The following is a 19,111-nucleotide window of genomic DNA, read 5'->3' as shown; positions in this document are numbered from 1 at the left end:
TGACCCGTCTCAAGACCGCGTGCCGTGAGCTGCCGATAATTTGGCAAAAGAGCTGAACGCATAGGCACTTTGCAAAAGTCACTGTGTTGATATGAAGATATTATGGAACAGGCTATGCCTGTGTTAGGGGCGGGACGCCCTGAGTCGGACCGATGATGATGAGAAGCTCTAGAAGGATGCCACGAGGCGAATGGCGCATTTCGGACGTGCTTCCTTATTTCGAAGGACCGACGAGTTTTGTACGGATTGAGTCGGATCCTGGTTGCTGAAGGTTCTGTCTCTTTTTTAGGCAATTGGCAAGGGCATGAGAGTCGTCTAGCGCTTTTGGCAACGAGGCTGATAGACGGGTTGGCGGGTCAGTTGAACTGGGGTGGTACTGAACCAAACTGTTGGTATCATGGTGACATCTCTCGGTGATGGTGGTCAAGTGCTGGTTAGATCTTTTGAATAGCGTGTTGGTAGGTTAAACCAGCTGCTGCAACTAAGTAGCAGTGGCAGAGCATTGGGACTTTGCTTGTCCATGGGGCTGTCTAGATGTTGTACCGAAATCTTATTACTACCCCACGTTCATGTCACTGTTGTCATTGAGAGGGAGAAAGACAGGGAGATCCTTGGGTGGTTCTGTCAAACAAGAGCCTGGCCAGGGCAGTCCCCGCGAGATTGACAATCCGGGTGCTGATGGAGGTAGCTTCCTGGGTGTTCGCAGGCAGATCTGAAACTTATTGATCGCGGCCAACGCTGAAACGTGTGTGTATTGGGCAACATGGAAAGCTTGGGATGTTAAGAATGCTGGGGATGTTGTCGATGCAAGACGCGTGGCCGCATTGTAGGCGAAGAGCGAAGAGAGGGTGGGGAAAAGAGGCGAGCGAGATGAGGCACGTGCATGTTGTGCACGCCCAAAGCTGGGGAGTCCGGGCGTGCACCTTCCTGGTCATCATCATCACCATCATCATCATCACCACCACCACGTCACCGCATACATACATAGCAGACACAGACTTCATAACCACATATGCTTGAATCAAGACACAAAACGATGCCTATGGCCAGACCGAAACGAAAACTGCATTCTTGCGCGTCGGCACGCGTTTGTTGGGCTTCTCCACTGCCCACCAGACGCAGCGCTAACGCGGCAAAAGGGGCTTGAAAACGCCGGGTGTTGCAGGAACAGCGGCGATGCTGACTGCGTTGCCCGCTTCCCACCACGACATGACAGGTTGGTCCTCCGTGCCGGGGATCGATGGTTGGGACGCTAATCATCAGTCGATCCGGAGAATTGTGTCGTCTATGTGCTGTCGATGATACTGCGAACTGCAGCCTGCAGGTCTGTTCCTGCATGCTACATTCTTAGGTACACAGCAAGCTGAGAAGTGGCTCTGGTCCCACCGAGAGCGCAGTGGAGCATTCAGGCAAAGACTCGGATAGCCCGCCATTGGACGTCAATAATGAGTCTACCCGGGATTGGACACTCCTTCACCGGCCACTCAACGCCCTTCTCCGACACTGTCAATGGCCGCCCAGACAGGTGGTGTGCCCACAGCAACGACCGAGTTGGTCTCGTGACGCGGCACACCACGCGCGCAATACAACGGGTGCTACGTCGTAAAATACACTTTTTCTTCCTGTTGCCGATCGTCACAGTCAGCTTCACCAGGATCTTCACGCGGCATCGTGTCAATTTCGCAGACTATTGGCCTGCTCAGTGACAGTCGCCAGTGACAGTTCCTACCGCAGCCTCGACCAGCATGGGGGCTCAGATAGCTTGTCAAGACGTGGGGTGTGTTGAAGAGAGGAGTCCTTGTGCGTCGTCTTTTGACAGGAACCGTGCCGCACTGATCTCTGGTAGGCGCCCGCGGCTGGCCGTTTGGACGCCGCCACGCTTCGGGCTGCTCAGCCATTTTGGAGAGCGGGCGAATCACGCTGCATGCGCAGTCCAAAGACGTGATGGCTCGCCGTGCTGCCTCTGTCGCGTTCGAGCCAACACCAGCGCGCATATCAGCCGGGTGCCTGGGCCCGGCAGTGACATCCTTGTCCCCAGTCCCGCCTCTGGTGCGAATCCCGGCTGCCCTTGCACACCTCCTGCTTGCCTTGGCTACAAATTCACTAGGGTCCGGCCGCGCTAGAGTGCTAGAACGAATAAACTCTGCAAGGGGAAAGTGGCCTGTTCACGTCAGGATCGCCGCCCTCACTGGACCTATACTCAGGCGGCCCAACCAGGAGCCACTCCCAAGCCCAGGGCGTCGTCCTGCATCGTGCAGTTTTACTTATGCCGCAGCGGCTTTCCCCTACATCTACCATAACGTCCCGTCTTTCGGTTTTTTGTCATTCGCTTTGGCCTCGTGCGCCTCTTGATCGACCCCAGAACCTTATTCACTCTTTAGACTGCTGGCGTCAAGGTGATCCGCGACGTATTTACTCCACATTTTTGTTTCGTTTCTTGCCTTGTGACGTTTATTGGATTCGAGTCCTGCAACTGCTGTCACAAGTCTCGCTACCTCCTTCACTGCCTCGCCCTACCACTGCATAAACTGTAGCAGACCCAAGCAAATCCAAGAGTCGAATTCCGGCACCTCCATTGCCGTCGGGCACTCACGTATCCTGCCCACTTTATATCCCCCCAGGCACGAGTTGGAATACCGCCAGGTAGAACTTGCGTCACACATGTACACAACACTTTGGACGCATTTGTCGTAGGAAGAGTCTGAGGAACCTGAAATGGTCAACAACGCTACAGCAATCGAGGCACTTCGAGGCGACTGCCCGCCGCCCTTCTTCGACCAGTCAAAATTTGGATTTGGCGGTTGTAGGTCATCCCAACACAGTCTTTTGAGTGTATTCTGACGGGCTCAGTTGTCGATGGAAGATTTTGTGCGCCTTATGGGGCTACTGGTGTTTGCTGTCTACCATGCCCACTTACAGACTTTCTATATCCAGAGAGTACGTCCTCAAGGGCTATGACCTAGTGCTCACTCACCTTACTAACGACTCCAGGCTTCAACACTACCTACCAAGTAGCTGAAGCGCTCAATGTAGTGGGGCTTTTCTGTCTGGTATTCTTGTTAATCTCATACATCTTCCTACCAGCCGAAAAGACACGCCGGCATTATCTCAGCTACTGTCTCATCATCGCCGCGATATTCATGGCAGTATGTATATCTTGCGTGGTTCAAGTCTTCCACTAATCGCCACCAGCTTGGCTTTGTAATACCCTTTGGAGCTCAACCGGAACAGTGCTACGACGAAATTACTCCCAATGATATGTACTCCAGTCTGACGTGCGCTTTCTCGGGAGCGTTTCTCATCTCCGGTGGTCTCTCAATGGCGGTTTGGATCTTTATTCGTGCTCTCTCCATGCACCTCCAAATCTGTTGGGATGTTACTCCTGGAAAAAGGTTCTTCTACTGTGCGCAAGGCTTGGGCTGGTCCGTTGCTGCTGCCTTCTTCACCATCACCATCACCATCACTGGTGTCTCGTTCAGGTTTGGCGATGTCTGCCACGTCAATGCTGAGCATTCGATGAAAGATTTCTGGGGCCCTCTGCTAGCCATTGCTGGAGCGGCGACAGTCATCCAGATTGCAACGTAAGTTGCTCGTGACAAGTATCTCCACAGTATTACTAACGCATGTCTAGATTTGTGTATTGCATCAAAGTCTACCTTCAGAACATGTTCAGCGATGACAAGACCGAGACACAAAGTAGCGCAGGCCTTCCCTCGTACACGACCAGCATCCGGAACCGGTCTGCACGAGCAGTCTACCGACGTGTACGCAAAGTGCTCTACCTCCAATGGCGTGGCATTACGATCGTCGTCTTTATCCTTGTAGACGTCATCTTCTTCTCGATTGTGTTCATCTGGCTCAACTCGATCACTCAGCACGCTGCCGACAACATTGCGGACCTCGCCCCGTTCCTCCTGTGCTTGATGAAAAATGCCGACGAGCCGTCACCATGCTTCCCTCTTGGTCAAGACCTTGCCATTGACCAGTCCACTGTGACTGCGGTCTTGATGATGCTCTCGATTGCTGGTATACAAGCATTCCTGTTACTTGTTCGATGGAGCATGGTGACTGGATGGCGTGACTTGATCTTGGGCAAATTTAGCAAAAACCGCGAGTTTGTATCTTTGGATGCCAGGAACCCGACCGAAGATATGCGTCATTTCGAACTCAAAAACTTTAACCATCAATCACCTCCAAACGCACATATTACGCCGGAGATTGCTAGTTATGTCATGAGCAATCCCCGGTCCGACACGCCCGATCACTTTCAAAAAGACATTCAGCGCGAATACAAGAGCCCAACACTCAGTTTCTCTATCCCAAGGACTCAATCTCGAGCTACCCACGTGGACTGGGACCCTAGGTCATCCATGGCAAGGGGAGGGCTTGGGCTACATCCACCCGACTATGATTCTAAAATCTGATCATGAATGCGTAAAAATCATTATTTTCCTCTTTCCAAAACGATTTTCGTACTAGAATTCCACATACAGGGTCCTCCATGGCGCACTCGTTTCTACCGTCAGATTTAGCCGCGCACCATTCTACCGCACGCGACCGCAACACCGACTTGCAATATCACGGCGGGGACGTTGATACCTTTCACGTGCATCTGCATCTGCATCTGATTGTCGAACCAACACCATGCGCTCTGCGAGATACATGGATTACAGTCACAAGCTGGCTTGACTACAATGCTGTGTTACTACATACCACTACTGGTTGCACAACATTATGCGCCATTCATCCTGGCCCTTGGCCCTCGCACCAGCCGCCATTCAGTAGACGGCGTCCAATACTCAACTAAAACGTTTCCTTACCTGTCCATGGCCGCATAAAATTCGCATACCCCAACACACACAGTGTACACGATAGACAATGGCTTGGATTCGCTTCCACCAATTACCTTCACGGATGGCTGTGTGTGCATTACGCAGCACAGGCCTTCCTTGACTTTTCGCACTTGGTCTTTCATGCTGCCGCGTAAAGTGGCCAAGCAACTTTTTTACCGCTATACAGCGCACTCGGCCTAGGCCTTGTTTCAGAGATCTTTCCTATGTTTCAAGACCGTCATTGCATATAGCCAAAACTTAGTTGCAGAGTTGCATAACTCTATTTATTTTTCTTCGCGAGCGCCCAAGCCCGCCAAAGCTATAGTAATAAATCGACTATTACCCGTTCACAAGGCCAAACTTTCCATGGACAAACTAAAAATACTCGTGAAACTGAGGAGGCGAGTCGGGACGGAAGTCGGAAGACGGAAGACGCCCTCTCTGTCATGACTGACAAAGAACCATCAACTTGCGCACAAGGCGTGTAAAGGTCCAAACGCCGTCTCAAGTAGGTTCGTTGGAAGATGTGGGGCCGACCACACACCCGGCAATATGGCTAAATGAGCCACGTTTGAAATGCCGATCTACTCTGTAGACAGGACATCGCGTACGCTTGAGAACATCGCGTAAGAACATGGCCGATGTAAGAAGAGAAAGGGGCCAAGGAAAAAACGTGGCAATTGAGAGCTAAGCCCTAGCGCTCCCATGGCCATCAGGGGACCCTCCGTCGCATCCGTCAGTGACTCTCATCCGGTCAAAATTGTCGGCTCTACTCCGTCCAATACGGAAACAAGTAGACGATGACATCTGTCGATCGTCTTCATACTTCGACAAATCAACCTTTTGCCGTGCTGACGCCTCATTCTCCGCCATGCTATTATTGACTATCTATACTGAATCGGGGCCAGCCATTCGGCCGCTTCCGCATCTTGTAGGTGTACTATCACGAAATAGTAACAGGTACCCACAGACACGGTAGTAAGTAGTCGCTATCAATGTCATGCAAGCCTTTGCACTGCAGTCACGCAGTATCTGCGCGCTCCATCTGGCCAGGCATGCAGTAATTCCACTTTATTTTACCTTTCTTCTTCTGCTTTCTTTTGCTTGCCTTACGTGAGAGGAGGCAAAATTCCAGCACTTCTCCTTTCCCTTGGCACATCCTCCTCAACAAGAGTGTGGAGCAATGCTCCGGTTCCCACAACATGGTTCACCGGAAAGACGCGTGACTGGATGCAAAGAGACGCGGAGGAATCCCATGAAAAGAGTAGGTAATTCCTTTGACAACCGTTTTGTGGGGGCGCAAATCCACAGCCTAACGGCTCCCTGCCTGTGGTTGTACTGAAGACCGGTAACTGTCTTGGCGCGGAGCACTAGCCGGACCTGCACGCATTCTCGGCACGAACTCGCAAGAACGGGTTTCTGGCCCGCGGACCAGATAAGCGGCTTACGCCGAGTGTGCGTGCGGCTGTGGAGGAACGGATTCGAGGGTGCTGAAAGAGACTCGTCTTGTCATCAGCAAGGCTCAGTGCAAGGCTCGTTCATCGTCCTCGCGTGTGCAAGCGAGATGAAGACGGGAGCATCCTGGGGGAAAGAGGAGCCGCTACGCAAAGGAACTCTCTATGCTTTGCCTAATTCTAGCGCAAGCATCTTCTATGGAGCTTACGTGAGGATAAGACAAGAAAGAAGCAAACCCATGTTCTTCTTGCTCGCCAGGCCAGCATTCGAAGTCTTGGTGGAGTGGCATGATCCCGACTGCCGGTCCATAGAAGACAGGGCTTCGTCGTGCCACCACGCAGAGCAGACAAAGGAACTTTAGAAACACGTCTCAGACCCCGCTGCCCCCTGCATATGCATGCTGGGTATGTCGAGAGTTTGGGACTCTGTGACTGCACGTTAGGCCACTTCGCCTGCATCTCTTGGGTATGTTTGTTGGATACTTTATCAGTGCAAGGTGGTCATGCATGCGTCTGGTTTAAGCGACGTAGTGATGATGTCAAAAGGGGGTGGAAGAGAAGCTATGCATGCGGCGCGTCTACTGTGTATAGCGGGGTGGAAAGACAGTAGTGGATGAAGCCGAAGCCAAGATGCTCATGATTCAAAACACGTGATGAACACCCAAGCATAGGAGATCTTGCACAAGCTTTTCAGATCCCTATGTACATCATAATTAATTAGACCTTTACGCTGGCCTATGCTAGTAGGCTTAATGCGTGCTGGTTGTCCGCAGTGCTGTGTAACACTTGCCTGTGTGGGCAGTTCATCCCATCCATCTCTCCTTGCATAGTAGAGGAATAATGTTCTTCTCTGTTGAATCTTTGTAACAAAACAAACCACCGGAACACACATATGGCGAGGTCCGTAATCTCACGATACCAAGTAAACAGCGAAAACTAGACATACATCGTCTCGTTTCCATCATCCATATGTCTTCGTAGCACAGCACAGCACAGCACAGCACAGCACAATACAACACCAATCGAATCTTCGAGTGTAGGTTGTACTTACTCATCGTCATCTTCAATTTTAAGACATGCTGACAAAAAGCATCAGCATGTCTCCGCATCAAGTCGTAATTCCGCTACTTATGGCGTTATGGGCCTTCGGACTTAAGCAAACGTCACCGCTAGTTAGACCCAAAGGCTGGCCACCCCACCATTGCGCGTATCGGGCCGTTCTCTCCCCTCACTCCAATTGTCATTGTCATTACTGCGAACCTCCAATCTGATACGATACAAGAGCTTCGTTCCAAGCTCCCACGTTTGCATTATTCACAAGAGTTGGAACAAAAGGCAAAGCAAACTTATAACCCTACTCTTTGCTTGAGGACCTCGGATATACGCTAGCATGGTTGCGATGGGAGGCGGACCGAACATCACCGTCCGTGGCAGCGCGTCAAAAGAAAAAGAACTGGTGCTCTGTACATTACCATGGCCGGAAGACCAAGCTTCGGCCGGCATCAAAGAGTTGAAAGAAGCGTTTGGTGATGTGGAGGTCAAGTATTATCATACCAAGTATGCGAATGGAAAGATGGAACCAGTGGATGTGTCTGAAGGTATGTTAAGAAAAAACACAACAGCAATGTGCCGGACATTTTCTGCGGGAGCAAGCGATCCCCGACCATGCCTTTTCTTTTTGAGACCGTTTTGGGTCCGGGGAAATGGTTTGGTATCGGAGGATTCGACAGAGTCCCCGCATGACCCCATACTTACCTTTTCTTCAACCCATTCAAAGCCATCCTTGTCCTTGGCATTCACCGCCCCAAACTAACCTATTCTCTCAGAAGCTCTCCAGCGCGCAAGCTACCTAGTAACCCTCTTCTGGCTCCCACCCGACGCCTCGTCTATTCCCTCCGCCAAGTTCATCCAATTCGTCTCAGCAGGCACAAACCACGTTGCCAATCACCCTATCTACACGGACTCGAAGATCCCGCTATGCTCGGCTAACGGCGTTCACGGCCCGCAAATTGCAGAGTGGGTTATCATGATGGACCTCGTGCACAGCCATAACTACACAAAGCTGTATGATAACCAGAAGAAGAAGGTCTGGGATCAGAGGGTGGGCATGGATGTTAGTGATCGTGTGGGTAAGAGAGTTGGAATCTTGGGTTATGGGAGCATTGGTCGACAAGGTATGCCCAGCATTCATTCCTTTTTCGCGTGAATTTCTTTATGTATACTGACCATTTATTTCTTCCTGTCATACAGTCGCCCGCGTAGCGAAAGCAATGGGCATGGATGTAATAGCGTACACGGCATCTCCACGCAATACCCCAGAGTCCAAGCACGATAACGGGTACATTGTGCCTGGCACTGGCGACCCGGATGGCAGTATCCCCAGTGCATGGTTCAGCGGGACAGAGAAAGAACACATTCACGAGTTTTTGAAGCAGGAGATTGATCTGCTAGTCATAGCTGTGCCATTGACGTAAGTATAAACTAAAATATTTAGAGTATGGGGTAAAGTAGAAAGCTAATGACCAAAATAGCAAAGACACAACACATCTCTTTTCAACGCCGGAATTCGAACTCTTGCACAAATCTAACCCCAAGGGGACCTACGTCGTCAACATTGCGCGTGGCCAAATCATCGATCAAAAGGCTCTTATTACCGCTCTGGAAACCGAGCAAATCAAGGGCGCTGCACTAGATGTGACGGATCCTGAGCCGTTGCCCGAGGACGACCCACTCTGGGATGCTCCCAATGTACTCATTACGCCGCACTGTAGCGGATCATCGGATGTGTACGTCGACCGTGCGTTGCAGTTGCTGATTGAGAACATCAAGCATGAGAGAAGTGGTGGTCATTTGATCAACGAGGTCAACCGGAAGAGGGGATATTGAGTTGAAAGAGATTTGAGACTCCAGGCTGTCAAGATGTGTGTAGTAGAACAACCAACCTTAGACTATGGACAGATCGATAATGGGGTATGTATGCAATAGACTCCAAGTAAAAAAAAACGACATTTTTTCCCGTGTCTAATTATACGTCATCCTCATCTTTTTTTGATTTCACGCAAGCTTGAAATGGAGGAAGAAAACCCATGCGCCTTTCTCCACACCGTATGCTATCACCGTCTGCTGAACAGACTCGAGATCATTCCACCCGCCAGATTCCGCGCAAGACCGGATCCGTACATGGCGTTTGAAGCGAAACCCGAAGCCTGACTAAACTTGTCGCACCGCGAGAAAGCAAGGGTATTCGTAATCGTAAGAACGAGCGCGATAACTGCATCGTAACCATTAGCTTTGTCTCTCCTTCTCTCCACCAAACTTCATAAGAAAAAAAAAGCACCCATATAACTCACCCACAAGCGTCAACCAAATAAACTCGAGGCTAACCAGCGCAACAATCGCCAGCACAACCCACAGCACCGGCTGCGCATACAGCGCCAGCCAAAAGAAGCGCTTGTCCGTCGCATTAATCTGGCGCGAACTCGTATCCTGATCCAGACTCTCAAACACCCATCGCCCATCGCCCGTGCTGGCATCGACTTCATTCCACCAGCGCAGCCCGACAAGGCGGCGGCCCGCAATGTTCTTAAGGTAGTAGAAATCCATAGCGAGGAGCAGGATGGTGATGATGAAGATGAGGACAAAGTTGGAGGTTAGGAGGCGGAGGCCTAGGAGGTAGACTACGAGGGAGGCTTTGTTTGGAAGAGTCAGTTGTATGTGCGGGTTTGGGGGTGGTTTCGTATGGATACGTATACATGTACGTACATGTGCGGAAGAAGAGGAAGGTAAGCAGGGTGATGGGATGGCTGCTGAGTCTCCAGCTCAGGGAGCCGGGCGCTGGCTCTTGTTGTGCGGTTTCCATTTTTTTTCCTCTCTCTCTCTTTTTTCTCGTCTTTGCGCGCGCGGGGAGACGACAATTGGTGGTAGGGTGGGGATCCTTCAAGATGGGTGAAGATGAGCTTCACGTGGCTTTCCCTGGGCGGGCGACGCGTCGGCCATTCGGCGTTTGAGCTAGTAGTAGTGGCTGCCGGCGCGGCGGGCGCTCTCCAATAGTTCCCCGCACGTCATAGGGTCTGGGGATCATCCGAGCTATGTAAACGGCCATTGGGATTGCTTTGCTTTTATTTGAGCTTCGGAAGTATCATTTCAAGTTATATTGTCTGCTGTATAGACGATCAAGAGTCACAATGGCAGCGCCAATCATTCGAAGGGCCTGCATGTATGGTATGTCCCCTCCATTGCCCTCCTATATAACATCCGTGCGATATCTCTATCCTAACATGTCGCAACATAGTACCTGCATCGTCTAAGAAGATGCTGGAAAAGTCTTTCGCTATGCATGCCGACAATGTAACATACGACCTCGAAGACAGCGTTGCGCCTCACATGAAGCCCGCCGCTCGCTCCAACCTTCGCGACATCCTTAGCAAACAGCGACCTGCTGGTATAAAAGAAATGTGTGTGAGGATAAACAGCGTCGACACTGGTCTCGCCCTGGACGACTTGACAGAGGTGCTCAAGGGTGAGTATCTGGATGCCATTATGCTTCCCAAGTGTGAAAGCGCCGCAGACCTGCACTTCGTGACGGATGTGATAAGGCATCTAAGTCCAGCACGGCATCCAAGCACAGGACAAAAGGGACAAAGGGATCCAGTGCGCATAATAGCATTGATAGAGAGCGCAAAGGCTGTGCAGAACCTGAGCTCGATATGCGCAGCGTCACCCTACCTCTCGGGTCTTGTCTTTGCAGCAGAGGACTTTGCAAAGGACATGAGTCTCACACGAACTCCGTCTCTCACAGAGTTCCTGTATGCGCGCAGTGCGATTGCGACAGCAGCACGTGCAGCCGAACTTCCGAGCACGATTGATCTGGTATGCACGAGCTACAAGGGTGAAGAAGGACTGAAGACACTTGAGGAGGAGTGTCTGAATGGAAAGGGCATGGGCTTCAATGGCAAGCAATGCATACATCCAAGTCAGGTTGCTGTATGCCACAAGGCATTTAGCCCAGGAGAAAAAGAGCTCGAGTGGGCTGCGAGGATAGTCATCGCAGATGAGAAAGCCAGTCAAGCGGGGCGAGGAGCATGGACACTGGATGGTAAGATGATCGATGCGCCTGTCGTTAAGAAGGCGCATGCGGTGCTGAGACATGCTGAGGTGTGTGAAATGGATGTTGATGCAGTAAAAAACCGTTGGAAAGACCAAGAACCTGAGTAATGCACTAGTATCTTGGAATCTGTAATCATACATGCTCGTCCTGACCAGCCCAATCTCCCATGCTTGAGCTTTACACAGTAATCATGACACTTGCGTTCTTGTACCAACTCAACAGCGGATTGTCGCCATTCTTCGTGGTCGTCTCCGCAATGTCTGCTCTGCCGGCCATAAAATCCTCGTGTAGATAGGTGCGCGCGAACCGCCCTGTAATGGCTGTATACATTGGTTCCATGACTTCAAAGTCGGTAGGGAAGAGAATGTCAAAGTAGCCTTGGTGAACCTGATTGCTGTTAGTATAGAAAACACAGCAAACTCCGGTGGGTGAATCGACTTACAAGAGGCGTAGAGACAAGAATCATTTCTCTCTTATACCTAGTCTGCACAACAGGAGCATTGATACCTTCCACCGCATCGCCTAGCTTGTGGAAATCACTGCTGACCAACTTATGATTTGGGAATTTTTCATACAACATGTAGAAGAATTGCATCAGCCTCGTGGGTATGTACTCTGGCACACTCATGTTTGATCGGAACGGAATCAAACTCCTCAAGTTGTGCATGAGCCGTGAGCCTTGGAGCGGGTGCCGATACGAGGAGCATGCAGCATGCCTTCTTTCGAGGAACTGGCTTACAAGAGGGTCAAGGGTGCGTGAATAATACTCGAAGAGTTCACCTCGGGCATCTATGACGACGTGCGACTGATAGGGCAGGCCAGTCTCGAAGTCGTACTTTAGGGCATCGTGTGCAAAGTTGTCAAAGACCTCGAGCGCAAGGAAGTAGCAGGGCGAGGAGACGTAGGTGTTCCAGTCAAAGATGCTGCGGTTGACAATCTCCACCTTGTCCGCATGGCCTCTTGCGTATGCCGAGTGACCCAGCCCTTTCTGTTGCAAGTCGGCAAGTTGACTGGAGATTTCGATAATTTTGTACTTTGTCCGTTCATACACTTCGGGATGCACATCTCTGATAAAATCAAGTATGTTCAGCATCATAGTGCCGTTTCCCGCGCCCATCTCATATATGTTCAAGTCGTGATATGGATAGAAGTTGTACTTGTAGTCTTCGACGAGATAGCGTGCAATTGCTTCTCCATAGTAGGGAGAGAACAACTCGGTAGGAGTATGCCATAGTTGTCGCAGGTCGTTTGGCTCTCTATAATCCAGCTCATCCTCGAAGGCAGTGTAGCGATGTCGTAATTGCTGGAAGAATTCGTGCTCGGAGCCCATGGAGTTGAAGTCGAACGGGTCGCCTGGCGAGAAGATGACGACTTGTTTGGAGAAGTAGCCGTAGTTTGGGTTGTACAGGCTGTCTGGAGACGGGTCAGTATGTTTAATCCTCCAGTACAGAGACTGCCTACCCTCTATAAAGTCTCGTAGCAGCATCTTGACTCGCCGCGGTCTTTCCCTCCTAGTCCGCAACATATCTGAGGTGACCATTGGGTATCTCTCGAACTCTTCGCTTCTCTCATGCGGAAATGCATTTTTCCTTGGTGTCCATCTGCTTTCCCTTCGCGTCTCGCCCTCACCCAACCGAGTGGCTTTTGTCCGTCTTTGGTGGTGTGGAATGCAGGCAGCAGCGAGCGCTGGTCGACCTCCGCGGGCCAGGCATTGCGACGCCCGGTGCGAGAATAATTGGCGAAAGAGGCGATTGACGAGCGGCGAGTCCATTGGCACCAGAACAATCGTCGCAACTCGTATGCGACGGCGTCGGAGGCGCTGGCAGTCTTCGCGCGGACCCACGTGGGTGAGCTTTGCGGGCAGTGATGCCAAGACGGGCATGCCACAGCTCCGCTTCTGGCCCTCTTTCGCTAGTACTTGACCATCTGCATCTTTCCATGCACCAACCATGTCCGATCGCTCCAGATATTACATAGTAGGGGCTTTTCTGTTAGGAATAGCCGCCACAGCTGCATACAACAAAAGATTGGCTGGAGAAAAAAATGATGCTGCAAATAGTCACTCACTCCTTGCCCAACAGCAAAATTTGCTCTTACAACTAGCAAAAGTAAATGACTTAGAAGAGTTGAAGAAGGGCCTCTTAGGGATTGAGCGTTCATTAGAAAATGGTAAAGGATCTATCAAGGAGGGCATCGAAGGATGCATTGGCAACACCCCCCTCATCAAGATTAAGTCGCTTTCTGAATACACAGGCTGCGATATACTAGCAAAAGCGGAGGTATGCAAATCAATAGTTTTCACAAAATGCCTTACTGATGTGTAGTTTTCAGTTTCTCAATGGGGCAGGTAACAGTCCCAAAGACCGAGTGGCACTTAGTATAATTGAAATGGTAAGCTGGTAGTGCTGGGTATTGAAAACATCGCATGTTTTTGCTCAACATCACACAGGCTGAGCAAAAGGGGCTTCTTATTCCACACTCGGGTGATACCATATATGAAGGGACAGTGGGAAGCACGGGTATTTCATTAGCAGCAATATGCAGAGCACGAGGCTATAAAGCACACATGTCAGTTCGTTGGCTGCCATTCAAGAATACTGGCTAACAACTCGAAGTTGCATGCCAAACGACATGGCAATCGAAAAATCAGATTTGCTCCTGAAGCTCGGTGCTGAGGTAGAAAGAGTGAGACCGGCGCCTATTGTGGACCAGAAGCAATTCGTCAATCTTGCACGATCACGAGCTGAAGAACACACTGCCAGCACTGAAAAGCCGGGACGGGGCCTGTTTGCCGACCAATTCGAAACAGAAGCGAATTGGCGTGCACATTTTACTGGTACAGGTCCTGAAATCTACGAACAAACCGGTCGCCGTCTGGATGCCTTTGTTAGTGGCGCTGGTACAGGAGGAACGATTTCTGGCGTCGCCATGTTTCTAAGATCCAAGCTGCCTAATCTCAAGGTAGTTCTTGCCGACCCTCCAGGTAGTGGTCTATTCAACCGTGTCAAGTATGGCGTCATGTTTGATCCCAAGGAGCGAGAAGGAACACGGCGACGCCATCAGGTGGATACGATAGTTGAAGGCATAGGCATCAACCGAGTAACCCACAACTTTGACGTTGGGCGAGAATTGATTGATGATGCAATCAGAGTGACGGACGAACAGGCCATCTCTATGGCGCGGTGGTTAGTCGAGCATGATGGAATCTTTGTGGGAAGCTCTAGTGCTGTAAACTGTAAGTTTTGAAGCGCTCAAGCATAGGCAGTGCTGATTTGTTAAAGGTGTCGCTGCTGCGAAGCTCGCAAAGAGTCTCGGACCTGGTCATCGTATCGTCACAATACTATGCGATAGGTAAGACAATCCCCCACAAAATTGGCATGATGCTAACATTTATTCAGTGGCGCAAGGCACTTGAGCAAGTTTTGGAAGAGTACCGAGCCCATCGGTGGTGTGGACAGCGATGTGTCCCTAGAAGCCATCATCAATGCCTGAGACAGTGTCTTCTCGTTACTTTCTGATTGGAGTCCTTCCCCAAGGTTCTTCTCTGTGATGCCCACTAATGCCATTCAAAAAAAGCTCATCACCACCCGCATGCTGAAGATGAGAATGTACGACTAGATCGCGCCATCAACCAGGACGTTGCAGCGTACGTACCGAGGACGAGCACACACATCCCCTCTGCCATCGCCGTTTTTGTGGAATATGCGACATTGCGTAGAAACAACACTCCATTACGAACCTCGAGTGCGATGAGTACGTGATGAAGAAAGACAAAGATGCTTCTTTTCACAACGCATTTTGATTTGGCCAGAAAAGGAATCAGCATCTTAAGCCTGTGTGTGTCCTAACAAAGAGCAAGATTTTCACAATACCCATTCTCTTCTGACCCACGCTTTGTCTGTTTGAACCGGCTTTGTATACTACAGAAGGCATCCTCGTTTTCTCGCTGTCCATCGTTGGCGGATAGCTCTATACCACGCATCACACACACGTGTTTCTGTTGCACCAAAAAAAAACACATTTCGTACCATCCAGCAAGATAAAATCGGAATTTTTTTTAAAAAAAAATATGGGGAAACCAGAAAAAAAGACAGTTCCACCAAGCAAAACCACCGGGTTCAACAAAACAGATGGCATCAGCAAACTCTACCGCCAAAACCCGACCCAGACGCTCGCCCAACGCCGCCTCCAGACTCGCCTCGAGCGCCGCGTCAAACTCGGCAACCCACGCCTCGCCAACAAAATCTCGCAAATGCGCCTCAGCATCGCCCCCATAGTGCACGCGACAAGCTACGACGCAGCGCCCTCCTTCCCCCGCACCCTCCTCCACCTCTTCCTCCTCACCGAACCCCAACTCGACACCCTCGCAACCTTCTACTCGCAAATCCCGCCCTTGACCCACCTAACCTCCGCCTACCCCTCCACCATGAACTGGAGCCACCCTTTCCTCGACACAAGCGACGAATTACCCGACGACTGCAAGTTGAGCAAGTTGGAGCGGGTCAAGGTCAAGATGAGGATGTTTGCACGGTTTGTAGGCATGAGGGGCGCCGAGACGCCGCGGTGGGAGTATGAGCGGCAGATTGAGATTTTGGGGAATAAAGTGAGGTGGGAGGTTAGGAGGGAGGAGGAGGAGAGGAGGAGGGGGAAGGTTTTTGGGGAGCCGAGGGGGTTGAAATGAAGAGGTGGAGGGGGGGGGGGGNTTTTTTGGACTGTTTGAGCGTTGGCATAACGTGGAGTTGGGTTTTGAAGCATGATGCTCTTTGATGTTTGGTAGTTTGTTGCAAAAAAAAAGGGGGTTTTTTTTCCTCTCCCAGTATTGGTTATTGTCCTTTTATATCATAGGTCTAGGAAGGAAAGATGAAAACTCCAAACAACGTAAACACCAGCATGACAAGAAGACGAACTTCTACTCTAAGTAACTCCTACTATAATCATGCAATAATAACCAAACGACTGTTCAGGCCAAAAGTGTCATCTCGTACTTGAACATCACCATTCATGATCCCCACTAGCAAGGCGGATCACACGCTTCATCTTCTCAGCACCTGGCATATCCAAACCCATCATACCACTCTCAGTAACGGCCTTGTGTAGTCTGATACCTGCATCACGAAGCCGGCGCTGCTTGGTATCTAAATCATGCTCTTGTGTGACGATAAGCCCTGCACTCTTGAGCGAAGGGTCATAAAACGGCGAATCCGGTCTTGTTGAGTTGAGTGAAAAAGGACTCGGAGGTGGAACACAAACTGTTCCCGACACTGGTATCTCTCCCGTATGGAGGTAGCTTCTCACGCGTTCGAAAATACAATTGTCAGGTCCAGACAGCGTGCAGTGACCCGCATGGTCACTTACAAGTAGACTGCTACCAGGAAATAGGTTGCTCATGTACCGACCGCTATTCAGCGGAGTAACAGGGTCTGCCGTGTTAGATATAAACAAGATGGGGTTAGAGGTATTATTGGCACCAAAGGGGCCCTCGAATCTATGGTTCGCGCGGATATTCCATGCTGCACAGCGCATTCGGAGCATAGACCAGTAAGCTCCAAAGGTGGGCGATACGGATTCTACAAGTTGCCAATAGGCGGCGAATTCGTCTTTTGTGAGATAGCCTTGTTCAACGCCGTCGCTGCAGAGAATGGAGATTGTGGATACAATGGAAGAACTTGGGTCATTGGAATCAGAAACATGACCCGCAGGACAAGAGTATACGTGGGTGTAGCGGTAGGTCTGGGCTAGCTGGTTGAGTTCACTGCCACTTCCTGCCTCAATGGCTGCAAGGATCCGGGAAATGTATGGAAACATGATGCGAGGCTGGTACACGGAGCTGAATAGCAGCATCTTGATATCGGACCATGTTAGAAATTCAGGCCCGTCGAGCGAAACGATTGGCAGTGGGTCGTGATATAGGGAGTCTACAATTCGCAGGACGCGCTCTTGAATATCGGTGACATTGGAGTTTACCGTCGCTAATGGGCAGTGTTTGGGACCAGAGTTGAAGCAAAATGTGTAAAAGGATGATAACGCTTTCTCCGAGTCTACAAGACTGCCATTGCCCTGCGAGTGATTGTACTCAAGTGAACTGACGACTCCGTCAAGGACCAAACGCCCAACACGGTCAGGAAACATGGAGGCAAATGTGTATCCGAGGTAGGTTCCATACGAGAAGCCCCAGTATTGCAGCTTGATCTGTCCTGGAACATACGTAGTGTTATGATGTACATGTCGCTTGCCGGAATCTCTAGCGGAAACTTGAGCGGCCTCGTTTGCAACGTATTCGGCGTGCCTCTCAGCAATCTCGAGCATGTCTCGGGCAACAAATGCTGTGGACATGTATCGCTTGATGTCCGGACCACTCTGGCCTTGGTCGGCAAGTTTGCAAGATGCACCAAAAGCATGCGTCATGGACCAAAGTCTCCCCAGGGCTGCATCTGAACTTCCAAGAAGGCCTTCATCGGCTTCCCTTAAATTCCAGGACCATGCTGAAGGGCGATCCGGCATACATCGTGCAGCAGGTTCCGTCCGACCAATGCCGCGAGGGTCGAATCCAATGATATCAAAGTATTTTGCGTCACTAGAAGCAATGTTGGGAGGCTCGTCCGAGTCGACAAGAAGTTGTAGTGCTTTTCCTGCAGTGAGGGCAAACGCGGCGCCTGCTCCACCTGGTCCGCCGGGATTTGTCAGGATAGGACCACCATAACGTGGATCACTAACTGGCACTACAGCAGGTACCTTTGTGATGGCGATACTAACGGAGTGATTGGGGTAAGCGCCATTAAAGTAGTCCAATGGCAGCTTTAGTTTGGCGCATTCAAACCCGTTGAAGCATTTGTGAAATTGTAGATGTTCACTCGCCGATATCTGGGCTTTGATTAACTGATGTATTTTGTTTTGTGGAATCAAGACGAGATGGAAGTCGACTACCCAATGCAGTAAAACAAAATCAATGAGAAAGAGTGGGATGCACTAGTTTGCAACAAGCAGCTCGCCTAGGGCAAAACATTTCTGGAGCATAGTAGCGGTCTGGTGCAGGACTTGGCGGAGGGATATTGTGTCGATATGAGAAGGTGCAGACGCACGTGTAGGGTGCGGTGTGACGATGGGCAAATGGACACTTCCATACCTCGTCCCATTCAAAAGCAGGCTTTTCCTGCAGAGGCAAGAGGACATGCCGTGTCTTGGATGCAGGAAATATAGTGTTGAGGGCTGCGAAGCAGACGAGAGTGACGAAAGCCGCCGATAGGACACGCGAGGCAGTTTGGGGCCGTCGAGGGTAGACAGGGGCGGCGGCTTGGTCCGACGCTATTCGATTTTTCATATTGTGGATGCTTTTGTTGTAGGGCCAGCAGCTATGGCCGAAACAGTAGGGTAATCCAGACGTAATTGACTATGCTGCGTAATCGGCGATGGGGTAAATAGTAGGGGAAGAGGGAAGGATGCGGGGTCGGCGAGGCCGTCAGACAGCAGTGAGTGAGGCGTGTGCCTCGCTAGGGGAGTAGGTACACTTTGGGGCTTGTTGGTCAGTGAGTAGAACATGGCCTTGCCAGGCAGCAGCAGCAAAGCAGCAAAGCAAAAGTAACCACCAAGCCAAGGGGGGCCCGCATGTGCGTGAGGGCTGCCCAGTCCATCTCCCCCCCCCCCCCTCCATGGCCGTGCAGATAGTTGCATATTCACCAGACGCGTCTCTGCTGCAGCTTGAGTGGAAATGGTGAGCGACT

General features: G+C 50.8%; 11 protein-coding genes across 11 annotated transcripts; 6 read left to right on the top strand and 5 right to left on the bottom strand.

Moving 5' to 3' along the window:
- Window positions 1–556: 556 nt before the first annotated feature.
- Window positions 557–1,338, bottom strand: COCVIDRAFT_38065 (hypothetical protein; the record flags this gene model as incomplete). Its single annotated transcript, XM_014700891.1, has 2 exons — window positions 557–789; window positions 981–1,338. The coding sequence occupies 2 exons, from the start codon at window positions 1,336–1,338 to the stop codon at window positions 557–559; spliced, it is 591 nt and encodes a 196-aa protein (XP_014556377.1).
- A 107-nt stretch (window positions 1,339–1,445) lies between these two features.
- COCVIDRAFT_16263 (hypothetical protein) lies at window positions 1,446–2,123 on the top strand (the record flags this gene model as incomplete). The annotated part of the gene is made up of 3 exons (XM_014700817.1): window positions 1,446–1,640; window positions 1,710–1,777; window positions 1,847–2,123. The coding sequence occupies 3 exons, from the start codon at window positions 1,446–1,448 to the stop codon at window positions 2,121–2,123; spliced, it is 540 nt and encodes a 179-aa protein (XP_014556303.1).
- A 592-nt stretch (window positions 2,124–2,715) lies between these two features.
- On the top strand, window positions 2,716–4,424 carry COCVIDRAFT_99953 (hypothetical protein; the record flags this gene model as incomplete). The annotated part of the gene is made up of 5 exons (XM_014700890.1): window positions 2,716–2,803; window positions 2,851–2,937; window positions 2,992–3,146; window positions 3,193–3,581; window positions 3,632–4,424. The coding sequence occupies 5 exons, from the start codon at window positions 2,716–2,718 to the stop codon at window positions 4,422–4,424; spliced, it is 1,512 nt and encodes a 503-aa protein (XP_014556376.1).
- Window positions 4,425–5,519: 1,095 nt separating this feature from the next.
- Window positions 5,520–5,705, bottom strand: COCVIDRAFT_99944 (hypothetical protein; the record flags this gene model as incomplete). Its single annotated transcript, XM_014700889.1, has 1 exon — window positions 5,520–5,705. The coding sequence occupies one exon, from the start codon at window positions 5,703–5,705 to the stop codon at window positions 5,520–5,522; it is 186 nt and encodes a 61-aa protein (XP_014556375.1).
- Window positions 5,706–7,685: 1,980 nt separating this feature from the next.
- On the top strand, window positions 7,686–9,172 carry COCVIDRAFT_100014 (hypothetical protein; the record flags this gene model as incomplete). Its single annotated transcript, XM_014700888.1, has 4 exons — window positions 7,686–7,884; window positions 8,113–8,460; window positions 8,537–8,756; window positions 8,818–9,172. The coding sequence occupies 4 exons, from the start codon at window positions 7,686–7,688 to the stop codon at window positions 9,170–9,172; spliced, it is 1,122 nt and encodes a 373-aa protein (XP_014556374.1).
- Window positions 9,173–9,399: 227 nt separating this feature from the next.
- Window positions 9,400–10,145, bottom strand: COCVIDRAFT_26910 (hypothetical protein; the record flags this gene model as incomplete). The annotated part of the gene is made up of 3 exons (XM_014700887.1): window positions 9,400–9,557; window positions 9,637–9,975; window positions 10,049–10,145. 3 exons carry the CDS (start codon window positions 10,143–10,145, stop codon window positions 9,400–9,402), a joined length of 594 nt encoding a protein of 197 aa, XP_014556373.1.
- Window positions 10,146–10,470: 325 nt separating this feature from the next.
- Window positions 10,471–11,500, top strand: COCVIDRAFT_100118 (hypothetical protein; the record flags this gene model as incomplete). Its single annotated transcript, XM_014700886.1, has 2 exons — window positions 10,471–10,507; window positions 10,578–11,500. 2 exons carry the CDS (start codon window positions 10,471–10,473, stop codon window positions 11,498–11,500), a joined length of 960 nt encoding a protein of 319 aa, XP_014556372.1.
- Window positions 11,501–11,570: 70 nt separating this feature from the next.
- On the bottom strand, window positions 11,571–13,164 carry COCVIDRAFT_99993 (hypothetical protein; the record flags this gene model as incomplete). Its single annotated transcript, XM_014700885.1, has 3 exons — window positions 11,571–11,780; window positions 11,836–12,806; window positions 12,855–13,164. 3 exons carry the CDS (start codon window positions 13,162–13,164, stop codon window positions 11,571–11,573), a joined length of 1,491 nt encoding a protein of 496 aa, XP_014556371.1.
- A 178-nt stretch (window positions 13,165–13,342) lies between these two features.
- On the top strand, window positions 13,343–14,885 carry COCVIDRAFT_99975 (hypothetical protein; the record flags this gene model as incomplete). The annotated part of the gene is made up of 6 exons (XM_014700884.1): window positions 13,343–13,672; window positions 13,725–13,784; window positions 13,843–13,961; window positions 14,009–14,628; window positions 14,675–14,744; window positions 14,792–14,885. 6 exons carry the CDS (start codon window positions 13,343–13,345, stop codon window positions 14,883–14,885), a joined length of 1,293 nt encoding a protein of 430 aa, XP_014556370.1.
- A 637-nt stretch (window positions 14,886–15,522) lies between these two features.
- Window positions 15,523–16,026, top strand: COCVIDRAFT_62737 (hypothetical protein; the record flags this gene model as incomplete). The annotated part of the gene is made up of 1 exon (XM_014700883.1): window positions 15,523–16,026. A coding segment is annotated over one exon (504 nt), but the record flags the coding sequence as incomplete, so codon positions are not given.
- A 359-nt stretch (window positions 16,027–16,385) lies between these two features.
- Window positions 16,386–18,711, bottom strand: COCVIDRAFT_100030 (hypothetical protein; the record flags this gene model as incomplete). The annotated part of the gene is made up of 2 exons (XM_014700882.1): window positions 16,386–18,254; window positions 18,517–18,711. 2 exons carry the CDS (start codon window positions 18,709–18,711, stop codon window positions 16,386–16,388), a joined length of 2,064 nt encoding a protein of 687 aa, XP_014556368.1.
- Between the last annotated feature and the right edge of the window lie 400 nt (window positions 18,712–19,111).

This window comes from Bipolaris victoriae (assembly GCF_000527765.1).
Source record: "Bipolaris victoriae FI3 unplaced genomic scaffold scaffold_45, whole genome shotgun sequence".
Lineage (NCBI taxonomy): Eukaryota > Fungi > Ascomycota > Dothideomycetes > Pleosporales > Pleosporaceae > Bipolaris > Bipolaris victoriae.
Note: the sequence above shows the minus strand (reverse complement) of the source record. Positions and strands in the feature narration are given on the sequence as shown.